The sequence below is a fragment of the Benincasa hispida genome, chromosome 6 (genome assembly GCF_009727055.1).
Source record: "Benincasa hispida cultivar B227 chromosome 6, ASM972705v1, whole genome shotgun sequence".
In the NCBI taxonomy this organism is placed as follows: Eukaryota; Viridiplantae; Streptophyta; class Magnoliopsida; order Cucurbitales; family Cucurbitaceae; genus Benincasa; species Benincasa hispida.
The window spans coordinates 55826986-55844314 of record NC_052354.1 but is presented as its reverse complement, the minus strand read 5'-3'; the positions used below and the strand labels follow the sequence as shown (position 1 = coordinate 55844314).

General features: G+C 32.2%; 1 protein-coding gene across 1 annotated transcript; it reads right to left on the bottom strand.

Moving 5' to 3' along the window:
- Positions 1–5212: 5212 nt before the first annotated feature.
- Positions 5213–16620, bottom strand: LOC120080595 (DNA mismatch repair protein MSH7). The gene is made up of 17 exons (XM_039035313.1): positions 16198–16620; positions 15418–15970; positions 14696–14791; positions 14525–14580; positions 14190–14256; positions 13842–13937; positions 13385–13516; positions 13264–13297; positions 13110–13157; positions 12368–12567; positions 12162–12288; positions 11805–12085; positions 11073–11264; positions 8780–9193; positions 7984–8080; positions 6527–6654; positions 5213–5883 (listed from the first exon to the last, which is right to left on the bottom strand). The coding sequence occupies exons 1-17, from the start codon at positions 16509–16511 to the stop codon at positions 5440–5442; spliced, it is 3279 nt and encodes a 1092-aa protein (XP_038891241.1). The 5' UTR covers positions 16512–16620; the 3' UTR covers positions 5213–5439.
- Positions 16621–17329: the final 709 nt, after the last annotated feature.

The following is a 17329-nucleotide window of genomic DNA, read 5'->3' as shown; positions in this document are numbered from 1 at the left end:
GGGATCAAGTTCAAGATACAGCCTAAAGGATCTATAGTATAAGGATAAGGTTGGGTACCTTATCTTGGTGACACTATGGATATGGCCCATTTTGTATTTGATACAAACGCAATGATCCAACGTGTTCGTGTAGGTGACATGCGAGTAGGAGTATCCTATGCAATGAGTTTGCATAACCACTAGATGTAACACCGTTGACTAAATAGGTTTCTATTTCAATAGAATGACCTAGGCAACTTAGTCTTAATCCGAGTGGGGAGCTGGGAACATAGTAATACAAGATGGATTTCACTCATTCCCGACTTTAGGGTGAGTAGATAAGTGTTCCCTTAAGTGGTGTCTCCGGGACGTGAATAAAGAGCCCTACCCTCTCACTGGTCTGAGAGGAATTTTTGTTTAATTATTGGACGATAAACAGGTTGTTCACTAGAGGAGCATTAGTACTTAAGGATACAGAGGTGACCCAAGAGTAAAACGATAATTTGACCCAGCTAGTGCTACGAACACTCATGAAGAACTAACTTGTTGTTATTGGCTTATATCCATGGACACAGAAATAAATCTGCAATGAGAAGAGTACAGTTGTGGGTCTTTAGTGGACTGTACCCACAGTTAACGAATATTGACTAATGTAGTTAATGAATTTAGCCAATTAATCGCATATTGTTGAAGTTTCTTATTTGTAGGTCCATGAGGTCCCCTTCCTAACTCGCAAAGGGAATTGAGGTAACTATGTCTTGAATAGAGTTTGAAATGTTTAAATTCACCTAGGAAAATAATATGATGTATAATGATACATTATATATTTTTTTTAATTAAACTTTATAATATAAACTTAATATTGGATATGATTCAAAAATAATTTATGGGAGAATTAAATATTTGAAGAAGTTCAAATATTAATTTAATATGAATTAGATTCATATTAAAACAATAGATTAAAATCAATGTGTATTTGATGCACATTAAAACTATAGTTTATGAGAGAAATACAAGTGAATATGGTTCATTTGTAGGTTAAATTAAATATTTGATATTTAACTTGGTAATTATTTAATTGAAAAGTTAAATAATTATTTAATTTAATTAATTGAATTAAAACTATAGGTTATGTGAGAGATGTTTCATTTAAATATGATTTAAATGAATCATTAATTAAATTAGATTTAATTAATTATTTATTTATTTTAATTAATTAATTAAATAAGATAACTCCCATCGTGGATTCTTCCACATTCATACTCTCTCTCCTGTTGGTTAAGAGACCTGCAAAACCTAAGTTCTGTAGGTGAATTGCGATTTATTTGAAAAACACATAAAGGTTACGTGAAATTTTTCTCTCTAGAAAACAAAATTCTCCCCTTCTCTTCCCAATTATTTTTTTGATCCCACAAACCACACCTCAATTCTCAGAGAATAGGATTGTAGCCTTGTGGTGGTATTAATATCAATCAATTGGAGAATTGGCTAATTCGATCAAGATTTCTACAAAGGTAAGATTTATATCTCTTTTTTTTGTAGAATTGTTGAATTGCATGTTTAACCTAGGATATCTTTATAGAAGGTTGTTTTATTTTTGTATCTGTATTGTATCTGAATTTTTCCAGTGTATGAGTATTTTAGAATACCTAAATAACGAGTAATGGTTATGTGTCTTCCGCTAGGGTTTTCACCCCTACTAATATCATTCAATTCTTTTGCCCTTGCATTTGTCTCTTATATATATTTATTGCCTTCTAAGTGTTCCTCTTTATTTTGATGTGTCTCCATTACGAACTCAATGATAATACACATGTTGTCCAAAATTTAGATTCTTTAAGATAGGTGTGAGTACTCAATTTTAGGATCTTTTCTTTAGGAAACATTTTTTGAATTATTATGCACGTAAGCTTCATCTCAAATCTCTTTTGCAAAATTTTCTTAGCAATCTCATAACTCGATTTCAGCAATGAGGACTTTGTTGCCTTCAAAATCTGGGGTGGGAGAGATTTGAGCTAATGCGTTCAAATTTATAAAAATCTCTTTATTACTAATAAAATTTCATCCAAAAAAATCAACTCCGCTGTCAGCACAAGAAAAACCCTGTCTATTAAGAGTTTTAATTGTGAATGGCACCTACTCGTATGACACCCGTGGGGGCAAGCCAAAACGAAGGTAGGTAACCAGAATCAATGCAAAAACAAAACAAATAAATTATACAACTCCAATGGTTGAGCCAAAAGAAAAATTATCTAAGGCAAGAGTTAAGTTGAAAATGGTACTTGCTCATAGTTGGATGGTCGCATAACACCCATAAGGGCAAGCTGAAACGAACATGAGTAACTCAGATCAAGGCATACCCATTAATAAGTGTACTTAGCAAAATAAAAAGTAACAGAAAAATTTTACGTTTTTGAATCATGGGCACATTGCTGAAAAGGAGAAATAAGAATGCCTGAAAATGAGTAGGAGAATTTTGAAGAATAAGCTTGTCGCATTTAAATTAAGGAAATATTTCTGTAGAGAATGAATAAGACTTAGAGGCGAACCGCAGTCCAATAAATCTCGAACTAGGAAGCATGTTAAGAGGTTAAGTTAATGCTTTAATCTGAATTGAGATATACATTAAGGCTTTAAATACATGCTTGAAGACAAGCATGATTATAAATTTGGGGGTGTGATAACTTGTAGAAATATAAGTTATTATGTCTTTTATTTAAAATAATTAGGACAAATCAATAGGAAAAGTAAAGAAAAACATGCCAAAATGTTATCTTTGCGTTCAACACTTGCAAAACCAGTTCCTTTGAAATATCACGTGTTTATTATCTTAAACACGGGAATTTGAGCACAGAAGTAGAGCTTAACAAAGAGGATTGCAAGGGAGAAAGTTAACGCATCAAAGCCAAAAAGAATGACAAGACGAAGAAAGTTGTGTTGAAAACACCATGCAATGAAAACAGCTTGCATCGAAGAATTAATAAAAGTGCAGATTGATTAAACTTTCACCACTGCACTGCTCATACGTTCTGAAAAAGTGTCTGACGCGCCGACTGCAGTTCTGAGTTACAGAACAAGTTGCAAGCCTCTTCGTTTGGCTATATAAAGAGTTTTGCTTGATTGAATTCAATAGTTGGTGCTACCGCCTAATTGGAACCTTCTCCTTACGCCATCTCCACCACCACAACAGTCTGGCAAGCTTCCACCTCGTAGACGATGAGCAAAAGATTAAACTCGCTGGCTTGACACGTCCATCCCTCTATCTTTATCTCTATTTCTGTTTCGTTGTTTATATTTTGCTTCAAGACATTGAAGTAATTTGCAATCATCATTCTCTTGTTTCAATACATATCACAAACTTCATCTCCTTTATCTCTTATCCATGAGCAACAAACTTTTCGTGGGTTGGGTTGAATAATCATTAATCTAATAACTAAAATACAAGTCTAGGTCCATTTGATTTAGTGTGCACATGCTCCATTGCTTGCATCCATCTAACAAATCAATTTAAATAGAAACATTCAACTATTCAAGAGAACAAGTGATTGTGGATCTCACTAAATCAAAACAAGAAATGTTTTTCCACTCGAGAGAGCATAAAAATGCACTCTTACATTCTGAATGACCATAAGCGTGCATCATAGAGATATGACATGTGGCTAACTCACCGAGAGGTGGAGTTTATTAGGGTTATGAACATGAATCAAATTTTATATAGAAGTTTAAAGGATTTATGATTTGTTCTTCCAGCTCCTTTCTTTTCCATTTGTATCTTTCCACTTGTATCCCCTTGCTTATGAAGATGGTTGTGCATCACACTTCCATCCTCATTTATTTTAAATGTATATATTGTTTTACTTTATAAACCCATTCACCATACATTCATTTATAATCGCCACAAAACGGAATGCATAATCATATTTGCATGCTTCAAAGATCATATTAATCCCATATTCGACCTCGATCCTCATCAAGAATAACCTGTTTTGAGCTTGCACTTAGGCTCTTGATAGGAAAATTTGTAGTCAACATTCATCAACCATTCACATTTTTTAAATGTTATTTTGTTTAGTTTTCACATCATGGTTTGAATTTTGAAAACAGATTTAAAATATAGATAACAAAATTAGTAATGTTTATAAACTTAAATTTTAAAAATAAAAATAAAATGTTAGGAACCTTTGCTTGATAACCATTTAGTTTTTTGTTTTTGGTTTTTAATTTTTGTTTATGAAAATTAACCTAAATCATCTACATTTCTTAAAATGTTTTGTATCTTTTCTAAGTATAATGGTTGAATTCTTAACCAAATTCTAAAAACAAAAACAACTTTTTGAAAGCTATTTTTTTAGTTTTCAAATTTTGACTTAATTTTTTAAACCATTTGTGAAAAGTAGATAACAAATAAAGAAATTTGATAGTGAAAATAATATCCATAAGCTTAATTTTCAAAAACAAAAATAAAAAACAAAATAATTATCAAACAATCTTATCAATGTTTTATATTTAAAAATTTAGATCTCATTTGGTAACCATTTTGTTTTTTGTTTTTAGCTTTTGAAAATTAAACCTACAAATATCACTTCCACTTCTTGCTTAGTTATATAATTTGAATTTCTACCAATGTTTTTAAAAACCAATCCAAGTTTTGAAACTAAAAAAAATTTAAATTTAACCAAGAATTCAACTCTATTATTCAAGAAAGATGAAAAACGTGGTAAATAATTAAAAGAAAATAAACTTAATTTTTAAAAACCTAATGGTTACAGAACAATGCCTTGGTTTTTTCAAAAACAAATTTACTTTCAACTTAAAAAATGTCAATATATATATATACACACACACATAAACGAAAGCAAAATACAATTGAGTTCTTATAATAAAAAAAAAATAGTACTCATGAAAATATATCGTGTTAGCAGTACTCTAATAAAAGCGCTTAAATAACATATTTGTTAGTTCCATTCAACTCAACTAAACTTTTTTCTAAAGAAACACATCATACAATATTAGCATTATTCAATTAATAAAATTTACCAATAGAAATAGTCTTAAATTACCCTCTAAAGTTAGAAACCCAAATAAACACAATGTTTAAGAGGGGCATGGTCTACTCTAAATTAACTGTATAGCCTACTGCTACAAAACTTGAGATTCTACTACTACTACTACTATTATTATTATTATTATTATTATTATTATTATTATTATTATTTCTGCAGATTGAGATCAATTCATTCAAAAACATAATAAAATAGAATAGAGTATTTTTCTGTACAAAATATGAGCCCTCAAATAATAAAGGACCTAAAGTAGAACCCTAAATGCATTCATTTCTTAAATACAAAAATACTCTCTTAATCTAAAACTACGCCATTAGATGATATAAACTTCACAGAAGGAATTTCCTACGTCATGCTTCTTCCTACAATGCCATATTCTATCGCACCATTTATCAACCTAGCACTGATATGATCTCTTAAGCTCATACCATAAACAAAATAATGTATCGAAAGCATCATTTTCGTCGAGATCATTACCTCTAAACTCCGAGACTGTGATTAGGGTTTTTAACCACTCTTCATGAAGAGTCGAAAACTCCGATCGTTGCTCACTCGATTTGAAGTTCTCTCTGATGGTTTGCTTCATCATTTGGCTAGCTCTTGAAGCTGCTTCCACAACTCGACCCGGGATTCCAGCCATGGTTGCTACTTGCAAGCCATAGCTTTCAGGGCACGCTCCGGAGCGAAGGCGATATAGAAAAATGAGCTCATGGTCGTTGAATGTGCAGGCCATGTGTTGAAGCATGACGTGAGGATGAGAGGCAAACTCCTTTGTTAGAGGGTGGTAGTGAGTAGCAAATAGAAGTCTACAGTTCACCTTTTCTATCAATTGGCGAAACACCTGAAGGAATTCGCAGCCATACAATATCGTTTGATTAACAGGGAATTTATTTGGAAGTAAATTCGTAGCAGCAACTATATACTACAGTTTATTACGTATTATATGAATTATGACCATGTTCGAGTATGTAATATCATTACTATATATCTTTACGACATGTTTGAGAGTAATTTTGAAATGGTTAAAATCACTTCTTTTCATTTTCAAAATCACTCCAAAACATGTTTTTCAATTATTCAAAATCAATTTTGATAACATGAAAATTACTTCTAAACGTGTAAAATTAAACACCAAATTGATTTCAAATAATTAATAGTATGTTTGGAAGTGATTTTAAAATGGTCATTATCACTTTCGTCAATTTCAAAATCACTCTGAAACATATTTTTAATCATTTTAAATCAATTTTAATAGTATGAAAACTAAGTTTAATCGTTTAATCATTTAAAATTAAACATTGAATTGATTTAAGTGATTAAGGTGTGATTTTGAACCCAACAAAAATGATTTTAATTATTTTAAAATCACTTCAAGATTTTTTTTAAAAAAATGATTAACCATGTAAAAGCAACGGTAGAAAATTTATGCTAAAAATTAGAGAATAATTGTGAATAAGATAGAGTAAATCAAAATGCAAACTCACAGCATATGCAATGGCATAGCCATCAAAAGTGCTGGTTCCTCGGCCGAGTTCATCAAGAATAACAAGAGAGTCCTGAGTAGCATGTTGGAGAACTGAAGCTGTTTCTGAGCATTCAACAAGGAATGTGCCTACATAGTAACACACGAACAGACATGGATTCACTGTGTTTTTGTTTCACAACATATATTTGGTACTATTGAAATTTGTCTGTCCATGCATTTACCACAAACCAAGCCTACCCTTTGGGAACTCATAGGTTTGTGTAGATTTATAGCGTGTTTGGAATAACAGGTGAAAAACTATTCTTTAAATCAAATCAATTTTACTAAGTCCTTAAAAAAAAAAACTAAAACAAACTTCTTAAATGATTTTAGAGGATGAAGTGTTTTCCAACACATTGTATAAAAAAATTTGGATTAATTCAACAATCATCTTTGGATGATCTAGAGTTTCTAAAAATTAACTTTTAAAATAATTCAAGTTTTTCCACCAACTTTTTATATATTAAGATTTTTTTAAAAAAAATACTTTTAATTTAAGCAATCCAAATTTTTAATTGTTTTAAATTACTTAGAAGTGTTTGGGATAAGGAGTTGGTTATTAGAAGTGTTTGGGATAAGGAGTTGGTTATTAGAAGTGTTTGGGATAAGGAGTTGGTTATTATAGCCCTAGATTATTATAGTTGAGTTATAATAATTTGCATTTGAGGTGTAGATTATTTTAGTTTGGATTATAATAATATGTATTTGAGGTATAAACTATTTGAGAGTGTTTGGGACAGTGAATTGATTATTATAGTTAAATTATAATAGTTTGTGTTTGGAGTGTAAATTATTTTAGTTTGAGTTAAAATAATATGTATTTGAAGTGTAAAACTATTTCAGTTTTAGAAGGAAATAGTAAAAACCATAGCAAAGAATAAAAAGGATAATGAATGTAAAATAATAAAAATTGTAGCAAATAGTAAATGTTATAATAAATTAAGATTTTAAAATAGTTGATTGTAACTAATTAGATAATACAAAATAATATTTACTGTAGCAAGAGATGGTTATTATAATCTTAAGATAATCTAATTTGAGAAGAAAATAATAAAAACTATAACAAAAAATAAAAATGGTGATCAATGTAAAATAGTAAAAAATGTAGCAAATAACAATTACCATAACAAATGGAGTTTTAAAATAATATTATAGCTAATTGGAATTACAAAACAGTATTTACTATAACAAGCAGTAGTTATTATAGTTTTAGGATAGCCTTTCCCCCCATCGCTTATAGTTTATAGAAAATTTTATTTGAAAAGCATTTTTTTCACCCGTTATACCTAACACCCTAGTAGTTTAGCCTGATGCTTGGTTTGGTCATTCTTTCACCAATTATATCCTCCAGTTTCTTCTCGCTTTGGCTCTCCTAATACAAAAGTAATTCTTATCACAAAAGATAAATAAACTTACTTTCTCCCGTCATGATTCGATCAGTGGCACCAAGTCGCGTAAAGATGGTATCAACGACTGAGAACGTGCATGTCTCACAAGGTACATAGCAACCCAACTACAATTCAACAAGAGTCCAGTTAAATAACACTATGTTTTATGCTCGTTAGATAACTTTTTGGTTTTGAAAATTATAATTATTTTATCACAATTTTCCTTACCATGGTTTTCAACTTATCTGAGTAAAGATTGAATTCTTATTCAAATTCTAAAAATAAAAACAAATTTACAAACCATGTAAAATGATTTTCAAGACTTGATTTTATTGGTAAACACTCCTAAAAAGTAGACTACAAAACAAATTAGAAACAAAAAGAAAAACAAAAAAATAAAAGGGAAGAGTTGAACTATAAGCTTTAATTTTCAAAAACTAAAAACTACGGCATTATCCTATAACTATTTGGTTTTTTGTTTTTTGTTTTTTGTTTTCTAAAATTAAGCCTATAAACAACTTTTGAAACCGAACCAAACCAATCAAGCTTATTAACACTTCTTCCACTTTTTTATCAATATTTTCAAAAACCAAGCTTTTTTTTTTTTTTTTTAATTTGCCTAAGAATTCAACTCGTGTACTTAAGGAAGATCCAAATTATTGTAAGAAATTGAGAGAAATTGACTTAATTTAAAAACAAAAATAAAATTTTAAAAGAAAAATGAATAATTACCTAACGAGACCTAAACAATTACCAAATGGAACCTCGGATATCAACAGCTATAACAAGAACTTGTGTCTACGATAAAGAAATATTCAACAAACCTGTGCAAGAACAACAGCTAGGCAAGTGGAACGAAGAAGTGTTGATTTCCCGCCCATGTTTGGTCCTGTTAGAAGCAGAGTACGGGGATGGTAGCCATCTTGATCGGGACCAAGGATTATATCATTAGGGACTGGTGTTTCTCCACTCTCCACAAGGGCATATGGATGCCATAGCCCTTTAATTTTAAGAACTGGCCCTTGCTTTTCTGGACTCAACGTTGAATTATTCGATTGAGGCAAAATAAGAGGCCTAGACATGGACCCTCTAGACGTATGAGCAATGACTGCAAATGATCTCAGCACATCAATACAATTGAGGGCATGGATTACTTCAGACCATTCAGTAGCTCTTTCTACAAAAAACTCAATCAGTATAGAGAGTCTTTCGGCACTGGAATCCGTTACATCGTGGTTCTGATAAGAGATTATAAACAAGAGGGATAAACATTTTCAGACGAGATTTCCAGCCAAGAGAAGATATAAGATGCAGTAAGCAGGATTAAGGATTATAAAACTGTAGAATGTTATTAGCCTTCAGAGCTGCAAGGCGAGTTCTCTCTGTTTGTGGCTCGATGAAGCTCTATCTGGTCGGTTCTTGAAAGATAAACCTAGAGTCCTTTGGAAAAATGTCACTAGCGCTATTCCATGGCTTATCTAAGAAGCACGAACACGGATACGACATGACACCCTAGGGCCTATTTCGAACAAACCAGGCCACGGACAGTTGAGGATCCGCTCTTTATTATTTTTTTTTTTTAAGGATATATAAGTTTAGCATAAAATGCTAAATGCACTCCACTAAAAAATAATAAAATGTCAAGTTATTATTTCATTATAAGAGACGAAATGCTTAGGTTTCTAACTTCTGTTTATGTTTTCTTATTTTTGGTTAAAAAATGGGTTTTCCATTTGTTTTTTCTAATCTTAATTTAACATATAATTGATTTGGACTTTAAATTTTGGTCCAACATAAAACGTTGGAACATTCTCTTTAAAAAATTTCCTAGACGTGTCCAGACATATCCCCACATGTCTGAAATTAAAAATAAATAAATGAAAATAAGACAATTTTGTGTCACACACGCGTTTGGAGTGTGTCCGACACTGTCCATGTTTCATAGCATGGCTCGTTTAGAAGGAAAGAAATGTGAGGGTTTTCCTAGATAAGTGGTTCTCTTTTTCTTCTTTCTGTGATTTTGTTCAGTTTACGGCCTCTACTTGGAATGCTCAGCACATGTTATTTTGTAACTACACTTTTGGACACCGTTAACTTAGGTTGGAAGGTCTTTTTGTAATCCTTCCTTTAGGAAAAGGATGCCTTATCCCTTGTTTGGTGTAAGTTTTTGACCTTGAGAATAAGAGGCAGGAATGGAAAATGATATTCTATCACCATATTTAGTACAAGTATTTAACCTTGAGAATTGGAATATCTTATTCCAAGATATTTTATATTCTCATCCATGGATTGGATGGATTTTCTCCATTTTCAATGCTGTTAATATATTTAATTTTTGTAAATATATTTAAATTAAATTTATATTGACATATATAATTAATTTTATTAATAATAATACTGATATAATAATTTATTTTATTAATATGAAAAACCATAATCTTTTTAGAAAAATATGAATGACCATAATTATATTTGCTTAAGTCTCTTTTGATTAGTAATAGATATTAACATCATAAATTATTTATTAAAATTATTAATTAGTCTTTAAAAAAAATATTAATTAATTAATTAATTATAAAATAAGTTAATTTTTTTCAATTAAATAATCTTGTATACTTGTACTTCTAGTTTTAATCTATAATCATAGTTATTTTTTTTAAAATTAAAAACATTGTTTGATTATTTAATTGATAATATAAATGTGCAATATAAAAAATTTAATTGATAATAAATTTATTAAACCGAAGAGTGAGTGGGTAAATATGGTTAAATGTTAATGGTTTAAAATTGATTTAATAACTTAATGTAATAAAAATAAATTAACGAACGAAAATTAATTACTGAATTAATTTTCATTAATTTTATACTTTATAATTTAAAAAAGTATAACACATTTTCAGACATTCTATTCTCATTCTCGTACATAACCAAACACAGTCATCTTTGATTCTTAGACAACTTATTCTCAAACATCTTATATTTCCAAACATCTACAAAACCTTAATCTAAACGGCTCCTTAAGTTATTTTAGTGAGGCTTCTGCCGATGGAATAATATTCTGTTTCTCGTGTGTATATATAAACAACTATAGAATGTGAAAGAAAGTTAAGGGCACACCTGATAATCTGGAAACTCGCTATCTACAGCTGCTTCAAATTGAGTGAGGAATTGATTAAGCCCGCCATTGCCGCTGAGCTGTGGAAGTTTAACTACTTTTGGTAGAGAAATAATGCAACCTTCCTTCTGGACTTGAATTAATAGATCCAATCCAGTCTTGAGGCCCTTCACCAGAGACCCGAATAGTTTAACCTGCATCATATTATCAGTATTCGCATAGTGTGTTGATACAAGTTAGGAATGAATCATCATCCAAATTGTTGCTTCATGTAAAACAAATGCACAGAGAAAGTTGTCAAAACGAGCATAGCTCAATTGACATATGACATAATGTTTGTAATATTAATCTCGAAGTCAGAGGTTTGATTCCTCCACTCCACATATTATTAAAATCATGCACAGAGAAAGCTTGGGAATAAATTACAAGATAAATTATGTGGACATAAAACATGATCCAAGTAATAATACAAAATTTACAATTACATCCCCCACGATGAAAATAAAAGAAACAAGAACGATTTTATGATATAACCTTGAATGATGGTCATGTGAGTGACACAAATCTAACGCCTCCCAAATCACAAAGGAAGTCAAAACTAAAATCTCTTTGAGACCAAGAGTAGAAAAAATAATTAAACGCTTATGTTCAGTATAAGAATCCCATACTTCCCGTTCGACATACGAGTGTAGCAATGACATTAGATTTGCTGATTATACATATATTATACTTACCCGCCGTTTCTGTAACTTTTTTCGAATCAATGGTAATACAAGAGAAGCAGATGACTGGACAGTAGCCTTAATCTGTCCAAGCAACCTCTCCAAGTCCGGAAGCTTGCGAAGATAGGTGGTGCCAAGAAGTACCATAACTTCAGATTGTGCCATCAGTTCTTCAACCACATTAAGCCTATTGTTTATCTCTTCAACATCTTTAAGAGGATGACAGATCCATAACCTCAAAAGCCTCTTTCCTGATGATGTCACGCAGTTATCAAGATACTTGTACAGTGTACCTGCAACATGAGAATCAAAATTAATAAAAGATGTTTGTCCAGTCTTTCAGACCTTGAATTCGAAACAAACACCTACCTGATGGACCACCATCATCATTGTTTCTGAAAATTTCAAGATTAACCATCGTTTGTCCATCCATTCTTAGGCAGCCTCTGTATACTTGGTATGGCAGTAAATCTCCATTCCGCAAGACATCATCTAACTGTAGGAAATGGGAAATCATAAATCACAACAGTTATGTGATAAAGCATATATCACTGTCTCATATAAACCATATTTACCATCAGCCTTGACATGTGATTAATAAGTCCTCCAAGTGCACATAGAGCAATGTCATCATGGACTGTGCTTTCGGTTGCATGATTCCACAAATTCAAGGAGCCTTTAAAATATCCTTTAGACTGGATCAAAAGTTTAACCTCTGAAGTTTCTAAAAAATTTGTCACTTGAGACCCTGATGTGAATTCTAGAGCAGTGGAGCCTAGGAGATGAGCAGAATAAGAACTTCGAGAATAAATATTACAGCTCAAACATTGTGAATAAAAAATCAAAAGCTAGTTTTTCAGAACACTTCCAAACGATCTTTGATTATCAACAACTTGAGAAATCAATGGTCAATTCTTTATCATTCTGATAACCTACTCAATTTGTTTAAAATATATTAATTGATTCAGAGTTGGAAAAACATCGATCATCATGGGGACTAAGGGGAAAACATTCCAAAGCAATAACATCAAAACACATTCTTAGTTCACCAATAGTCAATTTTCAATTTAAATACCATGACTTGAGTCAATCGCTTTCAATTTAAATCTCGTGACTTGAGAACAATGTAAAATAAAATTGCATTAACTTCATAATTGAATTAGTAGTTACTCAAGTAAATAGTAGCTACTAAGAATTTGACAGTGGAAAAAGAGAAGACATGTAACATCAGACATATGACATATGTGATGAATAAAAAGGCAAGCTTTTCACTCATCAAAGGAAATTTCTTATTTTTAAGACACAAAAAGAACCAACCAGTTGGAGAGTACTTCTTGAGAACTTTTTGTGTTTCTTTAGATAGTCCTGCACAAAATTAAATTGTGTACGTTATGGTAAAATTCGCCAAAAATAAATATATCAATCAATTAAATGAAAACCTAGAGTCCAAGATGAGAGGAAAGATTTTCACCTCTAGCTTCATATATTATTTCCTTTGGAGACACCTAGAGAAACCACAAAGGCACATATTACTATCAGACTTGCAAAAGCAAATAACATAAATGCAAAAAGAAAAATTTTGAATTGCCTACTTGCATCAAGAGCGCACCCAAAGCAGCGAACGAAGCATCATCTTTGATAGAACCAGTCCAAAATTTTAAAGCAGCACAATCAACAAATGCAAACCCGTATGCAATTGAATTATTCTCCAGCCCACAGCTCTCCTAGAGAATGAAGCATACTGTCAATGTAGCTTTATCATGTAATGTTTATTTTCATCATCGTCATCTAACATAATTTCCTAATCCAAAATGAGATTTCTAATGGTAATGCCATGGAATAGATCCCTCAACTGTTGATTAAGTGTGAACCTTTTCAATGGGTAAGAACTTTTAAATTTTGTTTGAAGAAATGAAGAAAAATAAATATATGCCTCAAACTCATAACTGAAAGAAAAAATGACAATTTAAATTATCTAGAATCACAATTTTCATTTTTCTAACAAGTCCAAATATCAATTACATACAAGATTTTAATCAAAATCTATACCTCTTTGATGGCAAGCAAACAAACAGCATCAGGCCCAATGTCACCGTCGGCCTTGGTTGATGGAGTGACAACCTGCACCAATTTCCTGGGTATCACCTGCAATTAACAAGCCAGAAATTAAATTGCTTCAAGTATAACATCCAGATCCCGAAATATATAGAACAAGAAGAGAGAAGCACAACTATCTTATGAAAATTTTGAAAATCCAAATTCAAAAATCATCTTGATGTACATCTACACAAACACTTGGCACAAAAATCCATGTGAATATGCAGAAATCAAAACTTTGTAACGATTATGCAGAAATCAGAATCAATGTCCCCGTGATATTTGAAGTGACATACTTACAGAATTTGCACCTCTGGTTTTTGTTTGATCTGAAGATTCCAACTGCTCAACTCTCCCAACTTTATAACTTCATAAAGGTTACCACAGAAATGTGTCACCTCACATGCTCAAAATAAATACCATGCAAACAAGATGCTGAAGTAAATTTTCATTAAGGTTTTTAATCAGCTCTGATGCCTCTAGTTTACTCATTTTCTGTTTAGTCGCCTTCACCCTCTCTCTACTTCAGATGATGCCTCAAGTGAGAACAAAAGCATGCACATCTTATAGAATGCAATCTGGAGAAACATAAATAAGCATCAGGTGAACAAAACAACAGAGTTCTCTATCCTTACCCGCAAGCAACAAGTTTTTGAATGGCATCATCAATTCCACTCTCAGGAACACCAACCTAAGTAGAATAGGCAGTATCACATGAATATATGGATAACTAAAAGATAAAGAAATAGATAGACTGGAAATTAAAATTAAATTTTCTTTTAAAAAAATGATTAATTTTATTTAACCTGCCTACATTTCCCAACACCGCTTAATGTCATTTTCCAATCAAGCTCCTTGTGACCAATTTCAGCATCTTGTTCATATAACTCATAGAACTTCCCCTGTGATGTGCAAAAGAAATTTCATAATCTGATGTCAATGAATCAAGGTAATGTACCAATTACACATTGAAAAGCATCTACCAGTGAAAGCAAAATCTACCAGGAGCATAAACTGTGTGGAAGAGGAAACCCCTCACTGAGATAGAGAAAAATCAAGCCTAGCAAATAATATGTTATACCTTATTAATCTATCATTGCAAGTGCTTACATGAATAGGTCAGAAAAAATGGATCTCAGCCCAAAGTAAAAAAATGATTTCTGAATTTGAAGTAAATGACATCCCTTGAAAAAGTAGACTACAATTCCCATTCCTAAATTCAAATTCACCATTTTCCTATTCCTCTCACTCCATCTTTTCTTCAATGAAGGATCCAAATTTGATTTAAATTGATTCTCATTTGGACAATTCAAAAAAATCCACAGCAATACAGCTCTTTTTTTTTTTACGGTTCCAAACTTCCAGTGTAACCTTTATAAACATGCTACTAACAATTCGTATGGTTTAAAATTGTGGAGATGCCTAATTTGGCACAGGCATCACAAACTCAACATAATCTATGATAAAGACATATACTGAACTCAAGAGCTAATTCATGCAGTGGTGCTGTTGAATAATATGAACTAACCACTTTGAAGAAAAGCAAAATGTCCATATATTGACATTTCACATTCCAGTATTGTTTTTGTGATGCTGACATTTTCTTCAGGACGTCAGGTGGTATGTATAGTGTTTTTTTATCATACAGAGGATGGTCAGGCCTTCTACGGTTAGCGTCTCTAACTTGAGAGGGATTGAGCCACTCAAATTTGCTAGTTGCGTCAGAAACTTCATTGTGAATCTTGTTCAAAGAGTCCTGAAGGAGTTTAATTCTTTTGGTACTATCCTGCAAAGAATCACCACTGCCATCCACAAAAGAAACCTCTTGAGATCTCTTCAAACGAGAGATAGAAGATCGCATGCCAGGTGTTTCTGGTCCAGCAATGTCATCGTCGCTTTCAATATCCAAGACAGATCCTCTATGTCCGTTTAAATTTGCATCGTTGAGTTTACCGTGATGCCTAGAAGCTATATCTAGTTTCGAAAATTCTTTTGGATCATTAACCTTACCAGAAATGGAAGGTAACTGAGAAGAATCTTTTCGAACCTCGTTGTGAGAGAAATCTTTTTGAACCTCGTCCCTACAGGATTCATTCATCCATATTAAAATCCAACTCTATAATAGAACAAGCCACGAATTTAAAAGGATTGTCAGAGCAGAACCGCATTTAATTCTTCGAAAAACAAGAGACAACGATGCAAAAGCAGTTCAAGAACAGTAAAGCCGATTCGAGAGGAGAAAAAAAAATGTAGTCTATCGTCGACTAAGAATCCAAAGACCTACTTGCTTAGTTAGTATCAACATTACCTCTCATTCGCCTTACGTTTATCATCGGCTCGTACAAATTTGTGCATGATGCTTGAAAAGAGTGAAGAACCTCTGTTCTTCTCAATCGCCGGCAAAATCTGGCGAGGCACCTTCTCCGGCGGAGTGTCGGTTCCTCTAATCTCCAGGGAAGGATCCGCAGTGGTCTGGATAGCCGACTGCTCCAAACCGGCAACGCTTGGTTTCGGCGGAAAGCGAGTGAGCCGCTGACTGATGGGGGAGGCAGCGCCATCAGAGCTCCGATTATCGGACGGAGATTTTTGGAAGAAGGATAGCAAAGATTTCTGGCGCTGCATTTTTCGCGATGAATTGTGGAAGCTTCGGTAGAACTGGAGATGGCAGTATAAAAGAAAATTGCAATGGTTGGAATTGGCGCCAAAACTTTTGCGCCCTTTTGAGTGCCCTAATCTCCAATTTGATGAATGTTTCTCGAATTGGTAATTTATATTGAAATGTGGCATAAATTACATTTTAGCCTTTCTGTTTTAACTTTAATTTCTAATTATCTTTTTTATTTTTTAAATAATGGATCCACACGAAACAAGCATGAAGCCTTGAGTTTTTTTGTACGGGTGACCGTTAAGATTGATGACCCGCTCCTCACAAATGTATTAATTCTAACCTTCTACTTACGTCACATCCCCTATCGCTTTTTTATAATGTATCGCAATAAGCAATGTATACGGTTCGTTTGTTGTGTATTGTTTAATTTTCTCATAGTTTGTTGTGTTTAGATAAAAAAAAAGCGATAGTGGAGTCTAACGTAAGGAGAAGGTTAGAATTCATGTATTTTGTGGTGGTGGGTCGTCAATCATAAACACACTTGAAAAAGAGTCATTCATACAAAAACCTCCTGAGCCTTTTTCGAAACAAGCGAACTTTGGTTTGGGTGACGCATTCTTGCATTTCTTTCTTTAACATGGAAATTAGATTTATAAATTTAAATTTTAAAGAGGAATTACTATTACTAGCTATTTTATTTTTGTTATACTTTTTTTAAAAATAAGGGCCTGTTTGGATTGACTTTCTAAGTGTTCACAAACGCTTTTTTTTTTTCCACTTATAAATGCTTATTTAAATACTCGGGGGACATTTGGGAAGTTTGGGAGAGTTG